Source organism: Chrysemys picta, chromosome 5 (assembly GCF_011386835.1).
Source record: "Chrysemys picta bellii isolate R12L10 chromosome 5, ASM1138683v2, whole genome shotgun sequence".
Taxonomy (NCBI): domain Eukaryota; kingdom Metazoa; phylum Chordata; order Testudines; family Emydidae; genus Chrysemys; species Chrysemys picta.
In genome coordinates, this window is record NC_088795.1 from 142,129,894 (window position 1) to 142,150,459 (window position 20,566).

The window sequence follows — 20,566 nt, forward strand, 5'->3', positions numbered from 1 at the left end:
TCCTTCAGCGCTGCTTTGAGGCAGGAGCCTAGGGGAGGAAACGTTGTAGTGGCTGAGAGGGAGAGAAGAAAATAAGATGGAAGGGGTTATGTGATGGGGCAAGGCCAGATGACTACAGTAAAGTAGTGAGGAACAGGTATGTTAGCCCCAGGCTAAACAAATCCCTGGTACCATGGTAACCAAATGGCAGTTGCTCCAGGTTAATGAAGACACCTGGGGCCAATTAAGATCCTTCTAGAAGGCAGGAGAGACAGCTAGATTGATTGGGACACCTGAAGCCAATCAAAGACTGGCTGGAACTAGTTAAAAGCCTCCCGGTTAGTCAGTGCGGGGTGGGTGTCAGGAGCTATAGGAGAGAGCTGTGCTGTTGGAGGAACGAAGTAGTACGAATCCATATCAGGTGCAAGGAAGGAGGCCCTGAGGTAATTGTGAAGAAAATATTGAGTGAGGGCTGCTGTGGGGAAGTAGCCCAGGGAATTGTACATGCCCTACTTCCAAAAAGTCAGCTTCCATAGCTGCTAAGTTAGGGTCCTGAGCTGGAGCCCGGAGTAGAGGGCGGGCCCGGGTTCCCCCCCTCCCCTCCCCTCCCTGATTAATCACTGATACTGGGAGACAACAGAGACTGTGCGAGGGAGGGTTGTTTGTCCTCCCCTCCCTTGCTGGCTTATGATGAAAATGGCTCAACAGACTGTGACCCTTGCCTCTAGAGAGAGAAGGGCTATGTGGAGGGTCACAGTGAGCCTCTGAGGCTAGCAAAATCCATCAGGAAACTCAGGACACACGGAGTCAAGGACAGAACTTTGTCACAGTATATATTGGTGACGGATCCTATATCAGTGCAGTAGCAGCTCCTGAAGACTCAGGGTGGGGCATGAAAGTCGCCTGCTGGAACAAATTTGAACCCATGGCCTTCCACGCAAGAAGGCTTTGAACTGAGCCACAAGGATAAAAGTTCATCAAAGGGTAGGTCTGAAAACATCTAAGTAATCTAGAGATGCTGGTTGCTGTTTTCCTTTAAAGTTTCTCACCCATTATAATGGCATGTAATTTAAACAAACACTTCAGAAGTCAACTAATTAGCTCTCAGAGGCATCCCTCCGGCGTTCAGGAAGGATTGGTACCCTACTTTCTTAGCAGTAATGCTACAAGATTGTAGTTCCAACTGGAACTATGGAGACCATGTCTGCAGTTTTAGAGAAGGCCTGAGGCTTCCTTGCTGGGGTGTGTGGAGGCAGGGGACTGGCAAGAGCATATTTCGAGCCACTGGGCAAAATAAAAAGAAGAGCAGACCTTTAAAAGCAGAACTGGTGAACAAAGAAGTACTTATTACATGGTAAGCCCCCAACTCTGGGGCAGAGAGTGCAAGAAGCCAGACCAGAAGAAAGTGTGAAAGGGGAGACAGGAGAGGCTTATCCCAAGTACAGTTCATGGGCAAACCATCCATCTGGGTACATATCCCTCAGCACTGAGGGAAGCTTAAAGTGACAGCAGGTGCACCAGCTGGCATGTGGTTTGCGTTTGTTTGGATCCTACCGTGTCATGAATGTGATCCTAGTCTATCATCTGCATGGGGATCTGAAAAATCTCCCTTTCGTTCCTATCCCACATTTACCAATGGGAAAGGACCTGACATTTTCGGTATGTCTTACTGATCTCTCTGTCTCTCTCCATTTATAATGCATAATGTTAAGTTTAATGGTTTAATGCATGATGTTAGGTTTAATGAGGATGTCTCATAATCTTTGGCAGAGCAGACTAATGGGTCCCAACCCCACAAACAGCGTGAGCCTGATTTTACTAGTGACTTCTGTTGCCATTTTATTAAACTATATTCTTTAATCATGTTCTCTTGTTTTATCATGTTGTGAAGCAGGGAAGAGGGTCTCTTAATATGGCTCTGGTCTGACTGCACTGGGAGTATTATTGTAACTCACCAGAAAGATACTGAGAAATTGGACGGAGTTCAAAGAAAAAACAATAATAATAAATTCAGGGAGCTGGAAGGATTCAAAGAGCTGAATGCGTCTGGTTTGGTTAAATCGAGTACACAATAAGTCTGGAACTGTTTGAAGAGTGTAATTGCTGAAGATGAGGAGGAATTATTTAGGATGATACATAATATAGGCCTAATGGGATGAAACTAGGAAAGGGAAAATTTAGGTTGAATATCAGGGAAAAACATCCCAACAGTGAACAGTATCCAGCTGTGGAACTGTCTCCCCAAGGGAAGGGTGGAAGCCCCATTGCTTGGGATTCTTAGAGCCAGACTGGTCAGTACTCTAGGAACAATATACTTACACTTTTGTAAGGTGTTTGGCTTAGTACAGCACGATGTTCTTATTAAAAAATTAGCCCTGTACACTATCAGTAGCGCACACATCAAAGGCTCGAGAACTAGCGAACTGCCCCTGGGAAATCATTGAATGGGAGTGTTTCTAGTGGGGTTCCACAGGGATCAGTTCTAGGCCCAGTGCTATTCAATATTTTTATCATTGATCTAGAAGTAAATGTAAAATCACTGCTGATAAAATAGTGGATGACACAACAATTGGCAGGGTGAGATATAATGAGGACAAGTCTGTTATATGGAGCGATCCGGATCACTTGGTAAACTGGGTCCATTCAAATAAATTGTGTTTAGTACAGCCTAATGCAATCATTCATCTAGGAACAAGAAGTGCCGGCCAAACCTATAGACTAGGGGACTGTATCCTGGAAAGTAAGGACTCTGAAAAGGATCTAGGGGTCATAGTGGACAAGCAACCCAAGAGGAGCTGCCAGTGTGATGCTGTGACAAAAAGGGTTAGTGTGATTCTTGGCTGTCTAAACAGGGGAAGTAAGCAGGGAAAGGTAGGTGATTTTTACCTCTGTATCCCGCGTTGATGAGACCAGTACTGGAATACTGCATCCAGTTCTGGTGTCAACATTTTTAAAAAGGATGTTGAAAAATTGGAGAGTGCAGAAAAGTCACAAAATGATTCGAGGACAGGACGGAGATGCCTTTCAATGAGATTTAAAGAGTTCAATCTCTTTAGTTTATCAAAAAGATTGAGAGATGATTTGATCATGGTGTGCAAGTCTCTGGAGATATTTAAGAGTAGGTTAGATAAATGTCTATCAGGGATGGTCTAGACAGTATTTGGTCCTGCCATGCGGGCAGGGGACTGGACTCGATGACCTCTCGAGGTCCCTTCCAGTCCTATAATCTATGAATCTATGATAAGTACCTTCACAGGGAGAAAATACCAGGTATAAAACTCTTTCATCTAATGGAGAAAGGAAGAACGAGAAGTATTGGATGGAAGCTGAAGCCAGGCAAACTCCAATTAGAAATAAGGCATGAATTAACAAGGAGGTGATGAGCCATTGGGACAAGTTGCCAGGTGGAGTGATGGATTCTCAATCTCCTGAGGTCTTTGAATCACACCTGGTTGCCTTTCTGGAACAGATTGTTTAGTGAAATGCGAGTTGTGCTTCAGACACAAATTATTGGGCTCACTTCAGGTGCAACTGGGTGAAATGTAGTGGCCTGAGATATACAGGAGATCAGATACATTCAATAGTCCCTTCTGGCCTTAACCTTTATAAATGTTAGTGTCTGTTCTGTTGGGGTGCATTTGGCTGCATTGCAGCTTTCCACCCTCTGAACAGGTGATAGGTCATCGTCACATTGGCAGCCGGTTTCAAGCGGAGTGCCCCAAGGGTCGGTCCTGGGGCCAGTTTTGTTTAATATCTTTATTAATGATCTGGAGGATGGTGTGGACTGCACTCTCAGCAAGTTTGCAGATGACACTAAACTAGGAGGCGTGGTAGATACACTAGAGGGTAGGGATCGGATACAGAGGGACCTAGACAAATTAGAGGATTGGGCAGAAAAAAACCTGATGAGGTTCAACAAGGACAAGTGCAGAGTCCTGCACTTAGGACGGAAGAATCCCATGCACTGCTACAGACTAGGGACCGAATGGCTAGGTAGCAGTTCTGCAGAAAAGGACCTAGGGGTCACAGTGGACGAGAAGCTGGATATGAGTCAACAGTGTGCTCTTGTTGCCAAGAAGGCTAACGGCATTTTGGGCTGTATAAGTAGGGGCATTGCCAGCAGATTGAGGAACGTGATCGTTCCCCTTTATTCGACATTGGTGAGGCCTCATCTGGAATACTGTGTCCAGTTTTGGGCCCCACACTACAAGAAGGATGTGGAAAAATTGGAAAGAGTCCAGCGGAGGGCAACAAAAATGATTAGAGGTCTGGAGCACATGACTTATGAGGAGAGGCTGAGGGAACTGGGATTGTTTAGTCTCCAGAAGAGAAGAATGAGGGGGGATTTGATAGCAGCCTTCAACTACCTGAAGGGGGGTTCCAAAGAGGATGGAGCTCGGCTGTTCTCAGTGGTGGCAGATGACAGAACAAGGAGCAATGGTCTCAAGTTGCAGTGGGGGAGGTCCAGGTTGGATATCAGGAAAAACTATTTCACTAGGAGGGTGGTGAAACACTGAAATGCGTTACCTAGGGAGGTGGTGGAGTCTCCTTCCTTGGAGGTTTTTAAGGCCCGGCGTGACAAAGCCCTGGCTGGGATGATTTAGCTGGGAATTGGTCCTGCTTTGAGCAGGGGGTTGGACTAGATGACCTCTTGAGGTCCCTTCCAACCCTGATATTCTATGATTCTAAGTAACCAGGTTTTTTAAAAGGTTCTTCCATGTATTGCTAAGGCTACTTATGATAGTTCTTTGCTATGAAAATACACTGGGGGAATTCACACAGGCTGGTGGCCTGAAAGAGAGAGAAATCAGAGACCTCTTGAGACAGGGATTAGGATTAGGATGCAGTTCTTCATACACCATATTAGTTACAGATAATATTGTTCCCTCTGCATCCTCACCCTAACTGCTGTCCCAAAAAGTCTTTGATTGCTCTCCCTCAGGCCACTAGCCTGTGTGCATTTCCCCAGGCCCCAGTCACACTCAGGGAGGCAGAGTCCATACTTTGGATGCCCACAGGCCCTCAGGTTTATCTATCCACAAGTTCCTAGCCCTTTGGGGGAGAGCAGGGATCCATTCAGCACAGCGCCAAGGCTGTCCAACCACTAAGATTTCCATATTCTCAGTTCCCGTAGCAGTCCTCCCACTTCATCACAGAGTGGTGCGTGGCTGCTACTTGCAGCCCTGTCTATGCTTTGTCACCTTTTTCAGTAATTCAGGAGAGGGGAAGGGACAGTCACTTCTAAAACTTGTCGTCTGCCATGCAAAGCTGCTGCTTGTTTTGACAGTTCTGCTATTCACCTAGAACAACTCCGAGCATCTTCCTGGGGGTGGTATTGCTGGCTAAACTCCCACGAGCCAGAAGATGCGGAGGTCACGCAAAGAAGTAGTGAAGGTTACTTCCCAGTAACTAGAGTCCTTTGAGATGAGCATGTTTGTGCTCATTCCCTGCCCATCTTCTTTGTTTCTTCATTGGCTGGGGTGAGGAATTCCCAAATTAACAGAAGTCACTGAAGGTTATTAGGCCATTCCCACTTTCATACTCTTAAGCCCCCTTGTTGATTCCCTGTTCGGTTCATTCTCTCTGAAGCACCTGGCATTGGCCACTGTTGGAAGACCGCATACTGGGCTAGATGGACCTTTGGTCTGACCCAATATGGCCATTCTTAAAGTTCTTATGTCCCTCTGTGGCATGGGGGGGACAGAGGGGCAAGTGGGCCCTAATGGACACTGCTCACTAGAAGATTTGAGTGGGTAGTAGTGCACCTGCTTTGATCCTGTGAGGCCAGGGCTGTATCTTGGGAACCCCTTGACCAAATGACCACTTTGCCCTAAGTCCTAAACTGCCATACCAGTTTGCCTGATTTAAATAATTTATCTGAAGGTTTCACAGTTTGGCTTTAAACAGAAACCCTGCTTCAACTCTAACTGAGTTGGTACTGCTCCTGCATAATTATAATGATGGTATTAAAACTAGGGTTACCATATCTCATAAATAAAAAAAGAGGACCCTCCATGGGCCATGGCCCCACCCATTCCCCCACCCCTAGCCCCGCCCCAACTCCGCCCCTTCCCCACCCTAACTCCGCCCCCTCCTCCCTCCCACTCCCAGCCAGGGGGAAAGGGCTGCCCCAGTGCTACCAGCTTCACGGTTTCCCGGGCAGCCCCCAGACCCTGCACCCCCAGCCGGCGCTTCCCCAGCGCAGCTGGAGCCCAGGAGGGGAAGCGCCCAGCCGGGGGCGCAGGGTCTGGAGGCTGCCCAGCAAACCGTGAAGCCGGTAGCGCTCGGGCTTTGGGCAGCCCCTATGCCTCCAGACCCTGTACCCCCAGCCGGGCACTTCCCCTCCGGGGCTCCGGCGGCTCTGCGTAACGTACACTGTATAAGTTACACAGAGCCGAAGAGGAGCAGAGCCCCCGCAGCTGGAGGCTCTGCTCCTCTTCGGCTCTGTTTAAGAGCCGGGCTGCCCCAGCGCTACCGGCTTCGGGCAGCCCCCGTGCCTCCGGACCCTGCGCCGCCGGAGCCCAGGAGGGGAAGTGCCCGGCTGGGGGCGCAGGGTCCGGAGGCAAGGGGTCTGCCCGAAGCCGGTAGCTCTGGGGCAGCCCGGTTCTTAAACAGAGCCTCCAGCGGCTGGGGCTCTGTGTAACTGACACTGTGTCAGTTACACAGAGCCCCGGGGGCTGGAGGCTCCAGCCGCCGCGGCTCTGTTTAAGAGCTGGGCTGCCCGAGTGCTACCGGCTTCGGGCAGCCCCCGTGCCTCCAGACCCTGCGCCCCCCAGCCGGGCACTTCCCCTCCCGGGCTCCGGCGGCGCAGGGTCTCGAGGCACGGGGCTGCCCGAAGCCGGTAGCGTTCAGGCAGCCCGGCTCTTAAACAGAGCCGAAGAGTCGGGGAGGAGCAGAGCCGCCATTTTCCCGGACATGTTCGGCTTTTTGGCAATTCCCCCCGGACGGGGGTTTGACTGCCGAAAAGCCGGACATGTCCGGGAAAAAGAGGACGTATGGTAACCCTAATTAAAACAAACCTGTGCACCTTGTGTGGAAATTAGAAATCAGAACACTAGTCTATTGTGACTTTGGCTCTTCTTTTGGGACGTGTTTGGATTTGTTGGTGGGAGTGTGTCTTTATAAAACCCTAGGTGGCTACATTTACCTTCTCCCCATGTTTGGAACCCCCAGCCTATGGCAGTTACTTAGCAGGAACCAGTCTTCCCAGCACGGCAGTGGGCTCATAAGGCTTTGGTGTGATAACTTTTCTGCTGATCAGGGAATTTTCTCTGTGATAACTAAACTGCTATTCCTAAATGCAATAAAGGTGCTAACGCCCTACTTTGCCTGGGGATATGATTGCTTCCTGTAGAGACAACCTATGGGATTCATCTATTATGTTGAGAGAGACTGGGCTGGAGAGCCTGGGAGGGTGTGGTAGATGTGCTGGGGGCTAGTTTAAAATCTGCTGCTGCTGCTTGTTTTGAAGTGTGGGAGGAGCTTGGAGGAGCCCTGAGGAGAAGGTTTGTCATCCTGACGCTTTCCCCATTGCTGAGAGAATTCACTGGTGGCTCCTTGTCAGATTAAGTGAGTGCCTAGACTTGCAGCTTCTCTCTCCAGGGCTCGAGGCTTGAGCTACTACCTGTTTGCTGCCCTTCCTGACTTCTCATGTGACTGGTTAGAGAGGCATCCCTGCAGATAGCATCTGTCTTACGCAGGGGCCAGGCCACTGAGTCCTAGTGAAATATACTGTCGCCAATCCACTGGATTGGTGCTACACGCCAGCTTTGGAACAGCCTCTTGGAGGAATCCCTTTGAATCATAGAATACCAGGGTTGGAAGGGACCTCAGGAGGTATCTAGTCCAACCCCCTGTTCAAAGTAGGACCAATCCTCAGACAGATTTTTGCCCCAGATCCCTAAGTGGCCCCCTCAAGGATTGAACTCACAACCCTGGGCTTAGCAGGCCAATGCTTAAACCACTGAGCTATCCCTCTCCCCTACCCCACTACTGTTCAGGGCAGTTCCCCAGCCTCACCTCCTCCTAGACTGAGCCTCTGGCTTCCAATGTTCCTGCTTCACCCTGTGAGCTCTGCCCAGCGAGTCGAGCTGAGCTAGACTCCTGATACAGACTAGTGCACCTAGCAGATATTTGCAGTTTTTAAAACTGAGTATGATTTATTAGTCAAGTGGACACAATCCTCAGGTTAGCACAGAGACCTAGAGGTTAAATATCGTCCAGTCTGCTCAAGCCACAGGTCACTAGCCAAGCTGTGGGGAACTCCATTTTCTGTCTCTGTCTCTCTGGCTTTCTTCCTCAGAGAGCCCAGGCTACTTCCAGAGCCCATGTCTAATGCCCCACCTTGGAGGGCTCGTCTACACTTAAAATGCTGCAGCTGCGCCACTGCAGTGCTTCAGTGAAGATGCTACTACGCCGGAGGGAGGGCTTCTGCCATTGCTGTAGTTAACCCACCTCTCTGAGAAGCGGGAGCTAGGTTGACGGGAGAATTCTCCCAACGACACAGTGCGCTTTACACTGGGAGTTAGGTCTGTTTCACTGCGTCGTTCGGGGGTGTGTGGTTTGTGTGGATTTTTCACACCCCTGAGCAATGTAGTTATACCAACCTAATTTCCTAGTGTAGAGCAGGGCTAAGCCCTTTGCTCTCTAGCTGGGGTCTGTGCTCAGCTTCCCTTCCTAACAACACTATTCATTCCTCTTAGCCTGCCCTGAGAGCAAAGTTAATCCCCCCGCATTAGGTAGCCATGTAAAGTATAGGGGGAAACTGAGGCGCACATAGGATTAATAAAAATGTTAGAGAAAATTCCTGCTTCCTAACATCTCTTCCCCTCTTCAAGACCAAACTGAGCAGGGTCACTGGGGAAGTTCAAACCAATAGACATTGTTCATAGATGCCACATCATCTTTCCTATCCCTTGCTCGCTTCCTACCTGGCACTTTCAAGATTCTTGCAGTGCAGTTTCTAACTGTCAAAATACACAGTTTGGAGCAGTCGAAGTGCAGAAGCAAGCTGAGGTGCATACAGAATTCATACAAATCTTAGAAAAAATTCCCACTTTGTCCCACACAGCACAGGTAGCTTTTACCTTTATGTAAGTAGTTCAGTGGTCACCAACCAGTCGATTGCAATCTCCAGTGGTGCAGTGTGGCTGCCGCTAAGGCAGACTCTCTGCCTACCTCGGCCCCATGCCAATCCCAGAAGTGGTCAGCAAAGCCCTGCGGGGTGGGTCGGGTGGGGGGCAGGGGTCTCCTTCCGCATTCTGCTCCTGCCTGCAAGCACCACCCCTGCAGTTGCCTTTGGCTGGGAGAGCTGCGGGGGCGGTGCTTGCAGAGAGGGGCAGCGTGTGGAGCCACGTGCTCCCTGCCCCCCCCCCCGGGGCATGTTGGCCCCTTCCGGGAGTGGTGTGGGGCTGGGGTAGGCAGGGAGCCTGCCTTAGCCTTGCTGCACCCACTGCCGACTGGGAGCTGCGGGAGGCCACGCCCTATCCCTGAGTGCCTTCTGGAGCCAGCACCCCATACCCCCTCCTACACCCCAAGCCCCACCCTAAGCCCCCTCCCAGAGCCAGCACCCCAACCCCCAGCCCTGAGCCCCCTTCTGGATGCAGCACCCCATATCCTCTTCTGCACCCCAAACCCCCTTCTACACTCCCAACCCTGACCCCCCTCCCAGAGCCAGCACCATGTACCCCCTCCTGCACCCCAACACTGCCCCAGCCTGGAGTCCCCTCCTGCACCCAAACTCCCTCCTAGAGCTTGCACCCCTCACCCCCTCCTGCATCTCAACTCCCTGCCCCAATCTCAGCCCAGAGCCCACTCCCACATTGTGAACGCCTCGGTCCCAGCCCAGAACCCGCACCCCCTTCTGAACCCCAACCCCCTGCCCCAGCCCAGTGAAAGAGTGAGGGTGGGGGAGAGCGAGCGATGGGGGAAGGGGGGGTGTTGGAGTGAGCAGGGCGGGGCCTCGGGGAAGGGGCGGGGTAGATCTTGGGTTGCCCTTAGATTCAAAAAGTGATCTTGGGCGTTAAAAGGTTGGAGACCACTTAACTAGTTGAAGTCGATACCACACACACACACCCACCCACCCACCCAATCTGGGGTGGACTTGGATTAGCTACATTGAGGTAAAAGCTATCTGGGCATTGGCTGGACTAGTTAGCTGTCTTGCTGTACAAACGTGAGTTCTCATTCTGCCTCTAAGGGTTTGTCTGCAGTGCACACTAAGCTCAGGTCTTTGGCATATGGCCCATCTGCAACTGCTAGCAACAAATATCTCTGATGGCCGGCGATGGGACACTAGATGGGGAGGGCTCTGAGTTACTACAGAGAATTCTTGCCCAGCTGTCTGACTGTTGGGCTTTGCCCACATGCTCAGGGTCTAATTCAGGGGTAGGCAACCTATGGCACGCGTGCCGCTGATTGTCAGTGGCACTCACACTGCCCGTGTCCTGGCCACCAGTCCAGGGGGCTCTGCATTTTAATTTAATTTTAAATGAAACTTCTTAAACATTTTAAAAACCTTATTTACTTTACATACAACAATAGTTTAGTTATATATTATAGACTTATAGAAAGAGGCCTTCTAAAAACGTTAAAATGAATGACTGGCACGTGAAACCTTAAATTAGAGTGAATAAATGAAGACTCGGCACACCACTTCTGAAAGGTTGCCGACCCCTGGTCTGATTGCTGTATTTGCGGTCGGGAAGGAATTTCCCCCCAGGTCAGATTGGCAGATACCCTGGGTTTTTTTGGTCTCTCTCTGCAGCATGGGTCACTTGCTAGTTTGAACTACAGTAAATTGTGGAGTCTCTGTAACCTTGCAGTCTTCAGCTCAAGATTTGAGGACTCCAGTAACCCAGCCAGAGGTTATGGGCCTATTACAGGAGTTGAGTGAGGGTTTCGGACATGCCTGGCTCCCCAGGCTTCAAGAGATGCACCTCCTGTAAGGATGCCATCCCCATCTTAGATGGACATTCACAGTGCCTTTGCTGTTTGGGGAAGTCTTGTGTACCCCAAAAATGCGTCCACTGCAACGAATTAAAAGCGCGGACCCTCAAGGACAGGGCGCTCAGGCTTAAGATGCTGCTCCTGGAAAACTCCCTCAGACCTGCCTCTGATCCTGGCCAGCAAACCTCTGTGACACCCTCCAGAGGTAAAGCAAAAACAAAAAACGTCCAGCTTCCTCTCCCCTCAAGAGTCATTCCTCGGGGAAACCGTTCAAACCAGCTCCGGTCTCTGCTGTCTCCGGCTCCACGACTCAGCACTTTCATGCGGAAGGCACCTCCGCTCGGAGGAAGCTCGGATGGATCCACACGGGCTCCGCTTTGTAGAATGGGCAGAGCCAACCCCCACGATCCAGCCCTGGGGCCTGGGCGTCCCCTGGGATGTTTCCTCTCGAGTGCACAGTTTGGCCAAGCTCCAAAGGGCTGGAGGTTGAGCCAGGGCTTGGCCTCGGCGTTCAGCCAAACCTTTGGGGCTGAGGAGGTTTATTGTGGTTCAGGGACAAGGCCTCCAGAGCTGGATGCTCCTGTCTGAGTTGCAAGCAGCAGCCCCCACAGCTAGGTCAGCATGAGGAGGGTAAGGGAACTGGGGAAATCCCCTAAGCCCAGCACACCCGTTTCACTGGCCTGTGGGGAACAGCTCAGAGGTCTTTGATCCTGCGGTGCCGCTTTTTCAGCCGCTGCTTTCAGCACTGAGCCTCCTGGGGTCTCCTGCCTTACTTGCAGTGCCTACCTCAGGGGCTCCTACTCCACGGAGCCAGCTTGCGCCAACAGACGCCTCAGCATACTCTGCCTCCACCAGCTATACCGGCACCGACTCCTGGTCACTCAGCTCCACTGCAGCTTTTTACAGCCAGAGGATTTAAGGGTGTCCCATGCTCCTGACTCTCCTCTTCTCAGCACCAGCTTATCACGGGACCTTTAGCACCCTACCTGCAGTACTCCCCTACCACTTCAAAGCCCCTCCAATGGAGTCTGGGAGGAGGAGGAAGAAGACTAAGAGGAATACGATAACCAGATGTTTTCCTATCAATACTCTCCCCAGAGCCAGTTACCCACAACTGGGAGACGCATTTCAGCACAATCTCCATATCCTCAAGGCTATCCACACTGGTATTGCAATCCCTGGATGGGACCATCTATGCCGCCCCCCCCCTCCCTCCCCGGGGCAATGGTCACACTGGGGTCCATGGACCTACACCGCACTACACTCAGGTCTTCCACGGGCCGCCTGGAGGAAAGGTGTCAGACCCTCCCCACTGCCTGCTTACACTGAAACCCAGATAAGACCTGAAGTGGCCACCCTCCCTACAGAGGACACTGCCCCACACACCTCTTCTATAGCGATAACACCCCAAGACGCCATGGTACCCCCACCACCTCCCACTACTGATGAGCTCGCTCACTTTCAAGAGTTGTTTCAGAGAGTAGCAGAAGAGCTCAAGATTACCCTGGAGGAAATGCCTGAAACACACCACGAGCTTACCAACATCCTGCAAGCTACGACCTCCTCCAAAATAGCCCTACCAATTAATGGGGCCATTATGGAACCTGCTAAAACTATTTGGCAGACCCCAGCCACAATAACACCCACTAGCAAGAGATTGGACCGAAAATATTTTGTTCCATCTAAGGGTTCTGAGTTTCTATTTACACACCCCTTACCCAATTCGCTAGTGGTTGATGCTGCCAATCAGAAAAACAAATACTAGCACTTCCGCTCCACTCCATCAGACAAAGATAACAAAAGACTGGACTCCTTCGGGCCGCAAAGTGTATTCTTCTTCCACTTTGCAATTTAGAGTAGCAAACTATGCAGCGCTCTTAGCAAAATACGACCACAAAAATTATGCTAAGGTAATGCAATTTATTGAGGATGTGTCAGAGGATGAACAATTAAATTACAACAATTTAAAGCAGTGATGTTCGAGGGCCAATTGATCTCCCGCACAGCTCTTCAAACCTGTGACTATGGGGGGTGTTTATGGAGCAGTGTCATTTTGCCCTAATTCTTGGGGTGTGAGTTATGAAATTCTGTCGTTCTGTAGATTCAAATCTAACTTAAAACATTTAGCTGATTAGAGCCTGGATCATGGTGCAAGTCCCGGCACATCTGGCAGGTGGAGTTTTTGACACCTGTTCAGTCAGCAGCTGTCTGGGCTCCTGCATGGTGAGAAGTCTGTGTTGCTGTGGAGAAGTCACATGTGCCCATACAGATTGCTGGCAGGCAGTGAGGGCAGGTGTGCTTAGGTAATCATTTGGAATTTTAATACTTCTCTTGCAGCCACTGGAATATTAAGCAAAGTGCTGATCTGAGACTCTCCTGTGTGGGGTGGATTTGAGTTGATACTCTGGTTTGGTTCAGCTTTGATGAAGTGCATTAGCCCCATTGTTTGAGAAAATATCTTGTTTTGGGGGCCCAGCGTAATTTCCTTTCATTAACTGGCTTTTTCCTTATTTTATTTTCCCCTGAGATGTGCTGGAAGTCTGTGTTTGTAAAGCAATGACATCAGATATCAAGTTGGTGGCATTTCTGTGCTCTCTTTAGTGCGAAAGGACCTAAAGTGAATTGAAGATGAGGGAGGGGGAGGTTTTGTCAAATGCCAGCTTAGGCTGGGTCACAGTCAAGTACCTTAACCATAAAACCATCCTTAATCTTCCTGCAACTCCTGACTCATTCACTGCAGCGAGCTGTGCAATGAGGGGATTCATTCCTTGAGCAGTAAGGCAGAGGACATGCAGTGCAGTTGAACTGGTGCAAATGGCAGATTTGGCTTACTCAGCCAAAGCTGGATGGCGTTTCATGCTGATCCCAGGACAACGTTCCTGTGGTCAAACCTGGAGGTGATAGAGCTGTTTTGGGGGGGCAGGGAGGGAGGTCAGAAAATGTTAGCACTGACCAATCTGACCTGTTCCCAAAGCTTGTTCTCAGAAATGGCTGCACAGTTAATGTTAATGTCACAGATAAAACTGAAATGAGAGGATATAATGTGAGGCAACCGTAATATCGGGGTCACTAGCGATCCTCCTCCAATGTACTACTTAAGCCTGTTATCTCTCCACTCCACCCAGTGTGACTTCTCCGGGGCTTCGTGCAGCCTGGCTTTAAATGTCCTGTTGGTGCAGGTGCTTGGGGCGGCCAAGGGAGAGGGGCAGCACCTGCGGCAATTCGGGACGCAGGTCCCTCACTTCCTCTAGGAGCGAAGGACCTGCCGCTGAACTGCTGCCGCCAATCGTGGCTTTTTTTTTTTTTTTTTTGCGCTTGGGGCGGCAGAAATGCTGGAGCCGGCTCTGTGTCGGTGGCACCTCCACCACTTTCCTAATGGAAAAGTGAAAATCAGCTCTATCCCTTTGACGCAGTTAAATCCAAGACAGTGGCTGACTGGTGTAAATGTACTGGCTGGCAGCTCCCTGGCAGCATCACTCACCAGGGCCAAAGCTGGGGGAGGTGCTGGCAAGGAAGAAAAGACATTTTCAGCAGACTTGAGATAAGTGTAAGTGAGGCAGAGAGACGTGCTATGGAGAGCAGAGTACTAGGGGACAGGAGCTGCAGAGGAGAAAGCTCTTGCAGCACCAGCAGTGGCCCAGTTGTGTGAAGGGATGGAGGAGGCTAGTTCTGGATGGGGAGGAAAGGGAGAACAGAGAAACAAAAGGCTTTTGAGCTCAGCTAGGGCACATGTCTGGCTGGTTTTAAAAGCTTAGGGGAATTTTGTACTTGATGCTGACTGAAGGCAGCAAGAGTAAATCCTGCAGCCTGTGTAACTGCACCTTGGGGGATGAGGGAGGAGAGACCTAGCCAGGGTTGCCTCTTCCCTGCCACCCAGCATCCCTTCAGAACCAGAACTGTGCAGGGGAAATCCCCCTCCTTGTACATTAAGATCCATAAATAGGATATCTCCATTAATTTATTTATCTCCTAAAACGGGAAGGGACCTTGAAAGGTCATCAAGTCCAGCCCCCTGCCTTCACTAGCAGGACCAAGTTTCAATTTTGCCCCAGATCCCTAAGTGGCCCCCTCAAGGATTGAGCTCACAACCCTGGGTTTAGCAGGCCAATGCTCAAACCACTGAGCTATCCCTCCCTCCATGCAGTGCAGGGTCGCCCAGCGGATTCAGGGGGCCTGGGGCAAAGCGGAGGAGCGGACATAAAAAAAGGCGCCACCCACTGCGGCGCTTGTACTCACCGGGCGGCACGCTGTGTCTTCGGCGGCGGCGGGTCCTTCACTCGCTCCGCGTCTTCGGCAGCACTGAAGGACCCGCCGCCGAAGACCCGGAGCCAGTGAAGGGCCCGCTGCTGAAGTGCCGCCGAAGACCCAGACCACCGCCAGGGTGAGTCGGCCAGGGTTCGCGGGGCCCCTGCGGGGCCTGGGGCAAATTGCCCCATTTGCCCCTCCCCCCGGGTGGCCCTGATGCAGTGCCACCCTGCCCCCATAACCAGGCAAATTTGGGGGGAGAAATTCCTGGGAGGAACCTGCCAGAAACTGACATAGGAGGAGCTGACCAGCAGCTGCAGCAGGGAGCACCCCACTCTGATGCCACAAGGGCCTTGCTCCTCAGGGGTACTTTAGTGTTGCAATACTAGGTACAGCAACCCCCGTGTCCCGTGGTGCCCTGCTGCCTAGTGGAATCCTGTACAATGCTTGGGGAGAGTGAGGTACATAAGAAGCCAGCAAGCTGTGCAGGGGGACATCTAAGCTAGCTAGGAGAGCAGTGAGGAGAGGGACGTGGGTACCTAAATGGCTGACCTGATGCACTGACAGGCCCCAGAGATTCTTGCCTCATTCAACCTGGGATCCTCCGCCTCAAACCCAGGCTCCTAAGCCAGGCCAGCCCTGTAGGTAGTCCCTAGCCTAATAGTTAAGACCACCTCTCTCTTGTGCTCACGCTTGATACCTCTCTCCCACTTTTCTTGGGCCCCCACTGGCTTTTGTGTGGATGCCAGCTGCCCTCCCCTACTTCTCAGTGGCCTGCATCTGCCCTTCTGCTGTGGGATCTGACAGGTATCAGGTCTGAGGCATGCTCCGAGCATGCCCACGGGATCAGGAACATGCCCGCCAGCAAACTGCTCAGCTGCTGGAGGGCAGCGTAAGCACGTAGGCAGCTTTGTGCATACTGACCAGTGGGTCTTGTGGCGCTGTCTGAGCACATGCAGACTAGCGATGCGGGAGGGGAGGCAGGAGAATGGCTAGGGACTGTGAGAGGCAGCAGCGGCTTGCTGGTGTGCTGGGCTCAGACAGGAGCTGCAGTAGCGAAAGGGAGATGAAATCTTTCTCCGGGCCTGCCTCTCATCAGAGGGGTGTTGAGCACAGGGGTTACGCTGGCAAAGTGTGGATGGTGGAAAGGCTGTTCTGGGCTCCCCTGCTGTTCTCTTGGAGAGCTCTCATCGCCCCCCTACTGGCTCCCCTTGGAAGCTGCAGCCAGTAACAGCTAGATGTAGTGAGTCAGCTGCTGTCTCTTGCAGCCTGCCCTGCTCCCACTTGCACCCTCCTGCTGCACAGGGAGCTGCAGTGATCTCCCACTGTCTTAAGCATTTTCCCTTCATTTGTGTCTACACTCCAGGTTTTCTTTAAAATTTCTCTGTTACCACCTGTTCAGTTTCCTGGCGGGAGCAGCATGGGATACCATAGGGCAGGGCAGGCTCCTGCCGCCCCAGACCGTCCCCACTGTGCCAAGTCCTGCTTGGATCAGTGCTCAAGAGCACGGTGCTAAATGCCAGCACTCTTGGGAGCCCTGCTTGCATTAGCAAACACATCGTCCGTCCCACTGAGGGGCAGGGAGGCTAGGGGTGAAATGCCATTGCAGACCAGGCTGGTGAGTGCTGTGTATCTGCCTCACCGGGTCTCTGGGCAGTGGCAGGCTGAGAAGTGCAGCCTAGTGGTGAGACATGCCGCTGATCCATGCACGTGCGTGTTTTCAGGCGCTGGGGGCAGGGGAGTGCAGCTAAAACTGTGCACTCCCTTCCCGTCTGGGTCTGAAGCAGCGGGTAATTGTGGATCCTGAAGCGGAGTGCATTCTTGGTGACCCCACTCACCTGGCTCTCACTGGTCAGCGTGGGTGGTGCTGGGTTAGGCCTTGCCTACTGCATGCCCAGGACAGACAGTGTGCTTGCTCTCTGATTGCAGAGGTCCAGCAGATGGTTCATCGCTTCTCCCAGGAGGCCATTTCCAACTACAGCATCTTCCTGGTGGCCCCGCAGACCAGGACTCTGTACGTGGGAGCCAAGGACGCCATCTTTGCCCTGCCTTTGGAGTCAATCAACCAGCCTGCCAAAATGGTGAGCACAAGACCCCAATCCTTTGGGGCTGTCTGTAGCAGGATGGGTGCATGTGGGGTGCGATCACACATGAGGTTATTTGGGCTGGCAGGGTGAGTGTGTAAATGGGCTGCTTTCGAATGGGGGGAGATGCGTGTCTGAGGCGGGGTGGATTTCAGGAGATGCAACCAGGGAGTCATAGGGACCGGGGAATGTGGATGGGGGGTGTAAGCCTGCATTGTGTACATCATGGAGGTTACTGAGTTCTGTGGCACTGTCCATGGGTGCATTGCTGTGAAGATGGGTAGGGGGTGCGGGTGCGCAGGGATGATTCACTCGGGGTAGAGGTGTGTGTGCGGGGCTGTTGCTGTTGGGGGGTATGATATGAGTTTGGAGATGAGCTCTTGGGTGCTAGTTACCCCCTCCCTCACTGACTGAGAAGATTAAAGCAAATTAAATGCGTAGTCCAAAGGTGCCTAAAACCAAACAACCGCACAACATAACTCTGGACCCATCTGCCAGCAGCACAAACAGCTCTTACAGGACTGCACCACTGCAGTGAGGGAGGCCAAACAAGCTGCCTGCTCCTCCACAGTCCATGAGGCAGAATCGTGGTCAGCAGGGCAGTTTCACTTAGTGAACTGGCTCATCAGCCAGCCTGCACCAGCCTGAACCCAAGCACTGATTGCTGTGGCGAGCTGTCTGCACACGTTGCTGGTAGGTCAACTGAAGATGAAGGGAACTGACCCCAGCCAGATCATATTATCCACCCCATAACCCCCACTGAGAGTGGCCCCATCAGACATGCTGAAGCTCAAGAAGTTCTAACAATATTAGCAAAAAGAAGAACAGGAGTACTTGTGGCACCTTAGAGACTAACAAATTTATTAGACCATAAGCTTTCGTGGACTACAGCCCACGAAGAAGTGGGCTGTAGTCCACGAAAGCTTATGCTCTAATAAATTTGTTAGTCTCTAAGGTGCCACAAGTACTCCTGTTCTTCTTTTTGCGGATACAGACTAACACGGCTGCTACTCTGAAACCTAACAATATTAGAGCCTAATGGAGGATCTAAATAGCATAGCTGCCCACCGTTACCACACAGATCTTTGTAAGCAAGCACATTTATTAAGAACGTAAGAAAGGCCGTACCGGGTCAGACCAAAGGTCCATCTAGCCCAGTATCCTGTCTACCGACAATGGCCAATGCCAGGTGCTCCAGAGGGAGTGAACCAACAGGCAATGTTCAAGTGATCTCTCTTCTGCCATCCATCTCCACCCTCTGACAGACAGAGGCTAGGAACGCCATTCCTTACCCGTCCTGGCTAATAGCTATTAATGGACTTAACCTCCATGAATTTATCCAGTTCTCTTTTAAACCCTGTTATAGTCCTAGCCTTCACAACCTCCTCAGGTAAGGAGTTCCACAAGTTGACTGTGCGCTGCGTTAAGAACTTCCTTTTATTTGTTTTAAACCTGCTGCCTATTAATTTCATTTGATGACCCCTAGTTCTTGTAGTGTGGGAATAAGTAAATAACTTTTCCTTATCCACTTTCTCCACATCACCCATGATTTTATTCTTAAGGTGAAAGCTTTACAGAAAAAAATACCTTAAAAAAAGAACCTAAGCACATGCTAATAAGCTTACAGAGATCACACCCCCACCCCAATTCCAGCACAGGCTCTGGTAGGAGTCAGTCCTTCAAACCCCACAAAACGGTGTTTTGGTGGTTAACAGTTCATAAGTTTTAGCTCAGAACAGGCACCCCCATGAATCAGTTAGTCTTACCTTTATACAGCTTAGGCCTTTGATTTTTCAGATTCCAGGAGCAGGTAATAGTAGACAGTGGTTCCCTCCTTAGGATGTAGCTTCAAAAGACTGGATTTTTGTATACCAAAGGAGGGAATTTGTGTTCATCTTCCCCTAGATGTTCCCCAGACAAACCACTTGACACTGTCCAGAAGTTCATTCTTGTCAGTCCCATTGTTCAATACAGTCCTTTGAAGTTGATAACACTTTCCAGGGCTCACATCCTATGTCACGTACAATCCTGGCCCACAACACACAACCTTTGCATTTAATATAATGGACACCAAAGATACTGAATATGATTTTTCCAGGATATGCAGGGAATGGCCATATTTGTCACAGCCAGTATTAAAACATCTTTGGAATGTCTAAATATTATAGATAACTTCCTAACTCAAAATGTGTTGCTTCCAGTATGGGGAATTCTATATTAGACCTCATCTTGACAGATAAAGAGGAACTGATCACAGAACTAAAAATTAATGGTAGCTTCAGTACCAGTGATCATGACTTGATCACACTTATAATGTGCAAACAGAATAAAGTCTGCCACTGCCTCCTTCCTCTGGTGACGTCTGGCCCTCCTTTTGTCCCCCACCTCATGTGCCCTTCTGCAGTGTTGCCAACTCTTTTATGAATTTACTATGAGTCTCATGGTACTTGGTGGCTTTCATAATGACCCAGCTCCTGGAGACAAGTGAGTATGTGAGAGGACTTGGCTGGAATTTTCAGAAAGTCCGTTTGTAGCCCTCAGGGTTTGGAGAAAAGTTTGCAAATGTGACATATGCTTGAACAGCTCAGAAACCAGAGAGAGCAAGAGCTCAAACTTGGCTTAAAAAATCATGAGTTTTTTAATAAAATAATCTCTTGACTTCTTGAGGCCTGGGTCATGATTTTTCAACTCCTGGGTGTGGCAGTACTGAAGATGTCACAATTTGGCCCTCTCTCCATCCATCTCCCAGCTCTCTAAGACCTGCAAGACCCAGCACTGCTGTCTGCTGGCAGATTCTCTCCCCCCCCCCACCCCCATTATCCACACCACGATCTTTTCATAGAATCATAGATTATAGGACTGGAAGGGACCTCGAGAGGTCATCGAGTCCAGTCCCCCTGCCCGCATGGCAGGACCAAATACTGTCTAGACCATCCCTGATAGACATTTATCTAACCTACTCTTAAATATCTCCAGAGACGGAGATTCCACAACCTCCCTAGGCAATTTGTTCCAGTGTTTAACCACCCTGACAGTTAGGAACTTTTTCCTAATGTCCAACCTAGACCTCCCTTGCTGCAGTTTAAACCCATTGTTTCTGGTTCTATCCTTGGAGGCTAAGGTGAACAAGTTCTCTCCCTCCTCCTCATGACACCCTTTTAGATACCTGAAAACTGCTATCATGTCCCCTCTCAGTCTTCTCTTCTCCAAACTAAACAAACCCAGTTCTTTCAGCCTTCCTTCATAGGTCATGTTCTCAAGACCTTTAATCATTCTTGTTGCTCTTCTTTGGACCCCTTTCCAATTTCTCC

At 50.7% G+C, this 20,566-nt stretch overlaps 1 protein-coding gene across 2 annotated transcripts in view; it reads left to right on the forward strand.

The window, feature by feature from the left end:
- Positions 1 to 20,566, forward strand: part of SEMA4F (ssemaphorin 4F) — a 217,708-nt gene that overhangs the window by 78,701 nt on the left and 118,441 nt on the right. For both annotated transcript variants that reach the window (XM_065598374.1, XM_065598373.1), the window contains exon 2: positions 17,101 to 17,252. In XM_065598374.1, coding sequence (XP_065454446.1) covers positions 17,112 to 17,252 — 141 coding nt within the window. In that variant the 5' untranslated portion in view covers positions 17,101 to 17,111. The remainder of the gene's footprint in view (positions 1 to 17,100; positions 17,253 to 20,566) is intronic.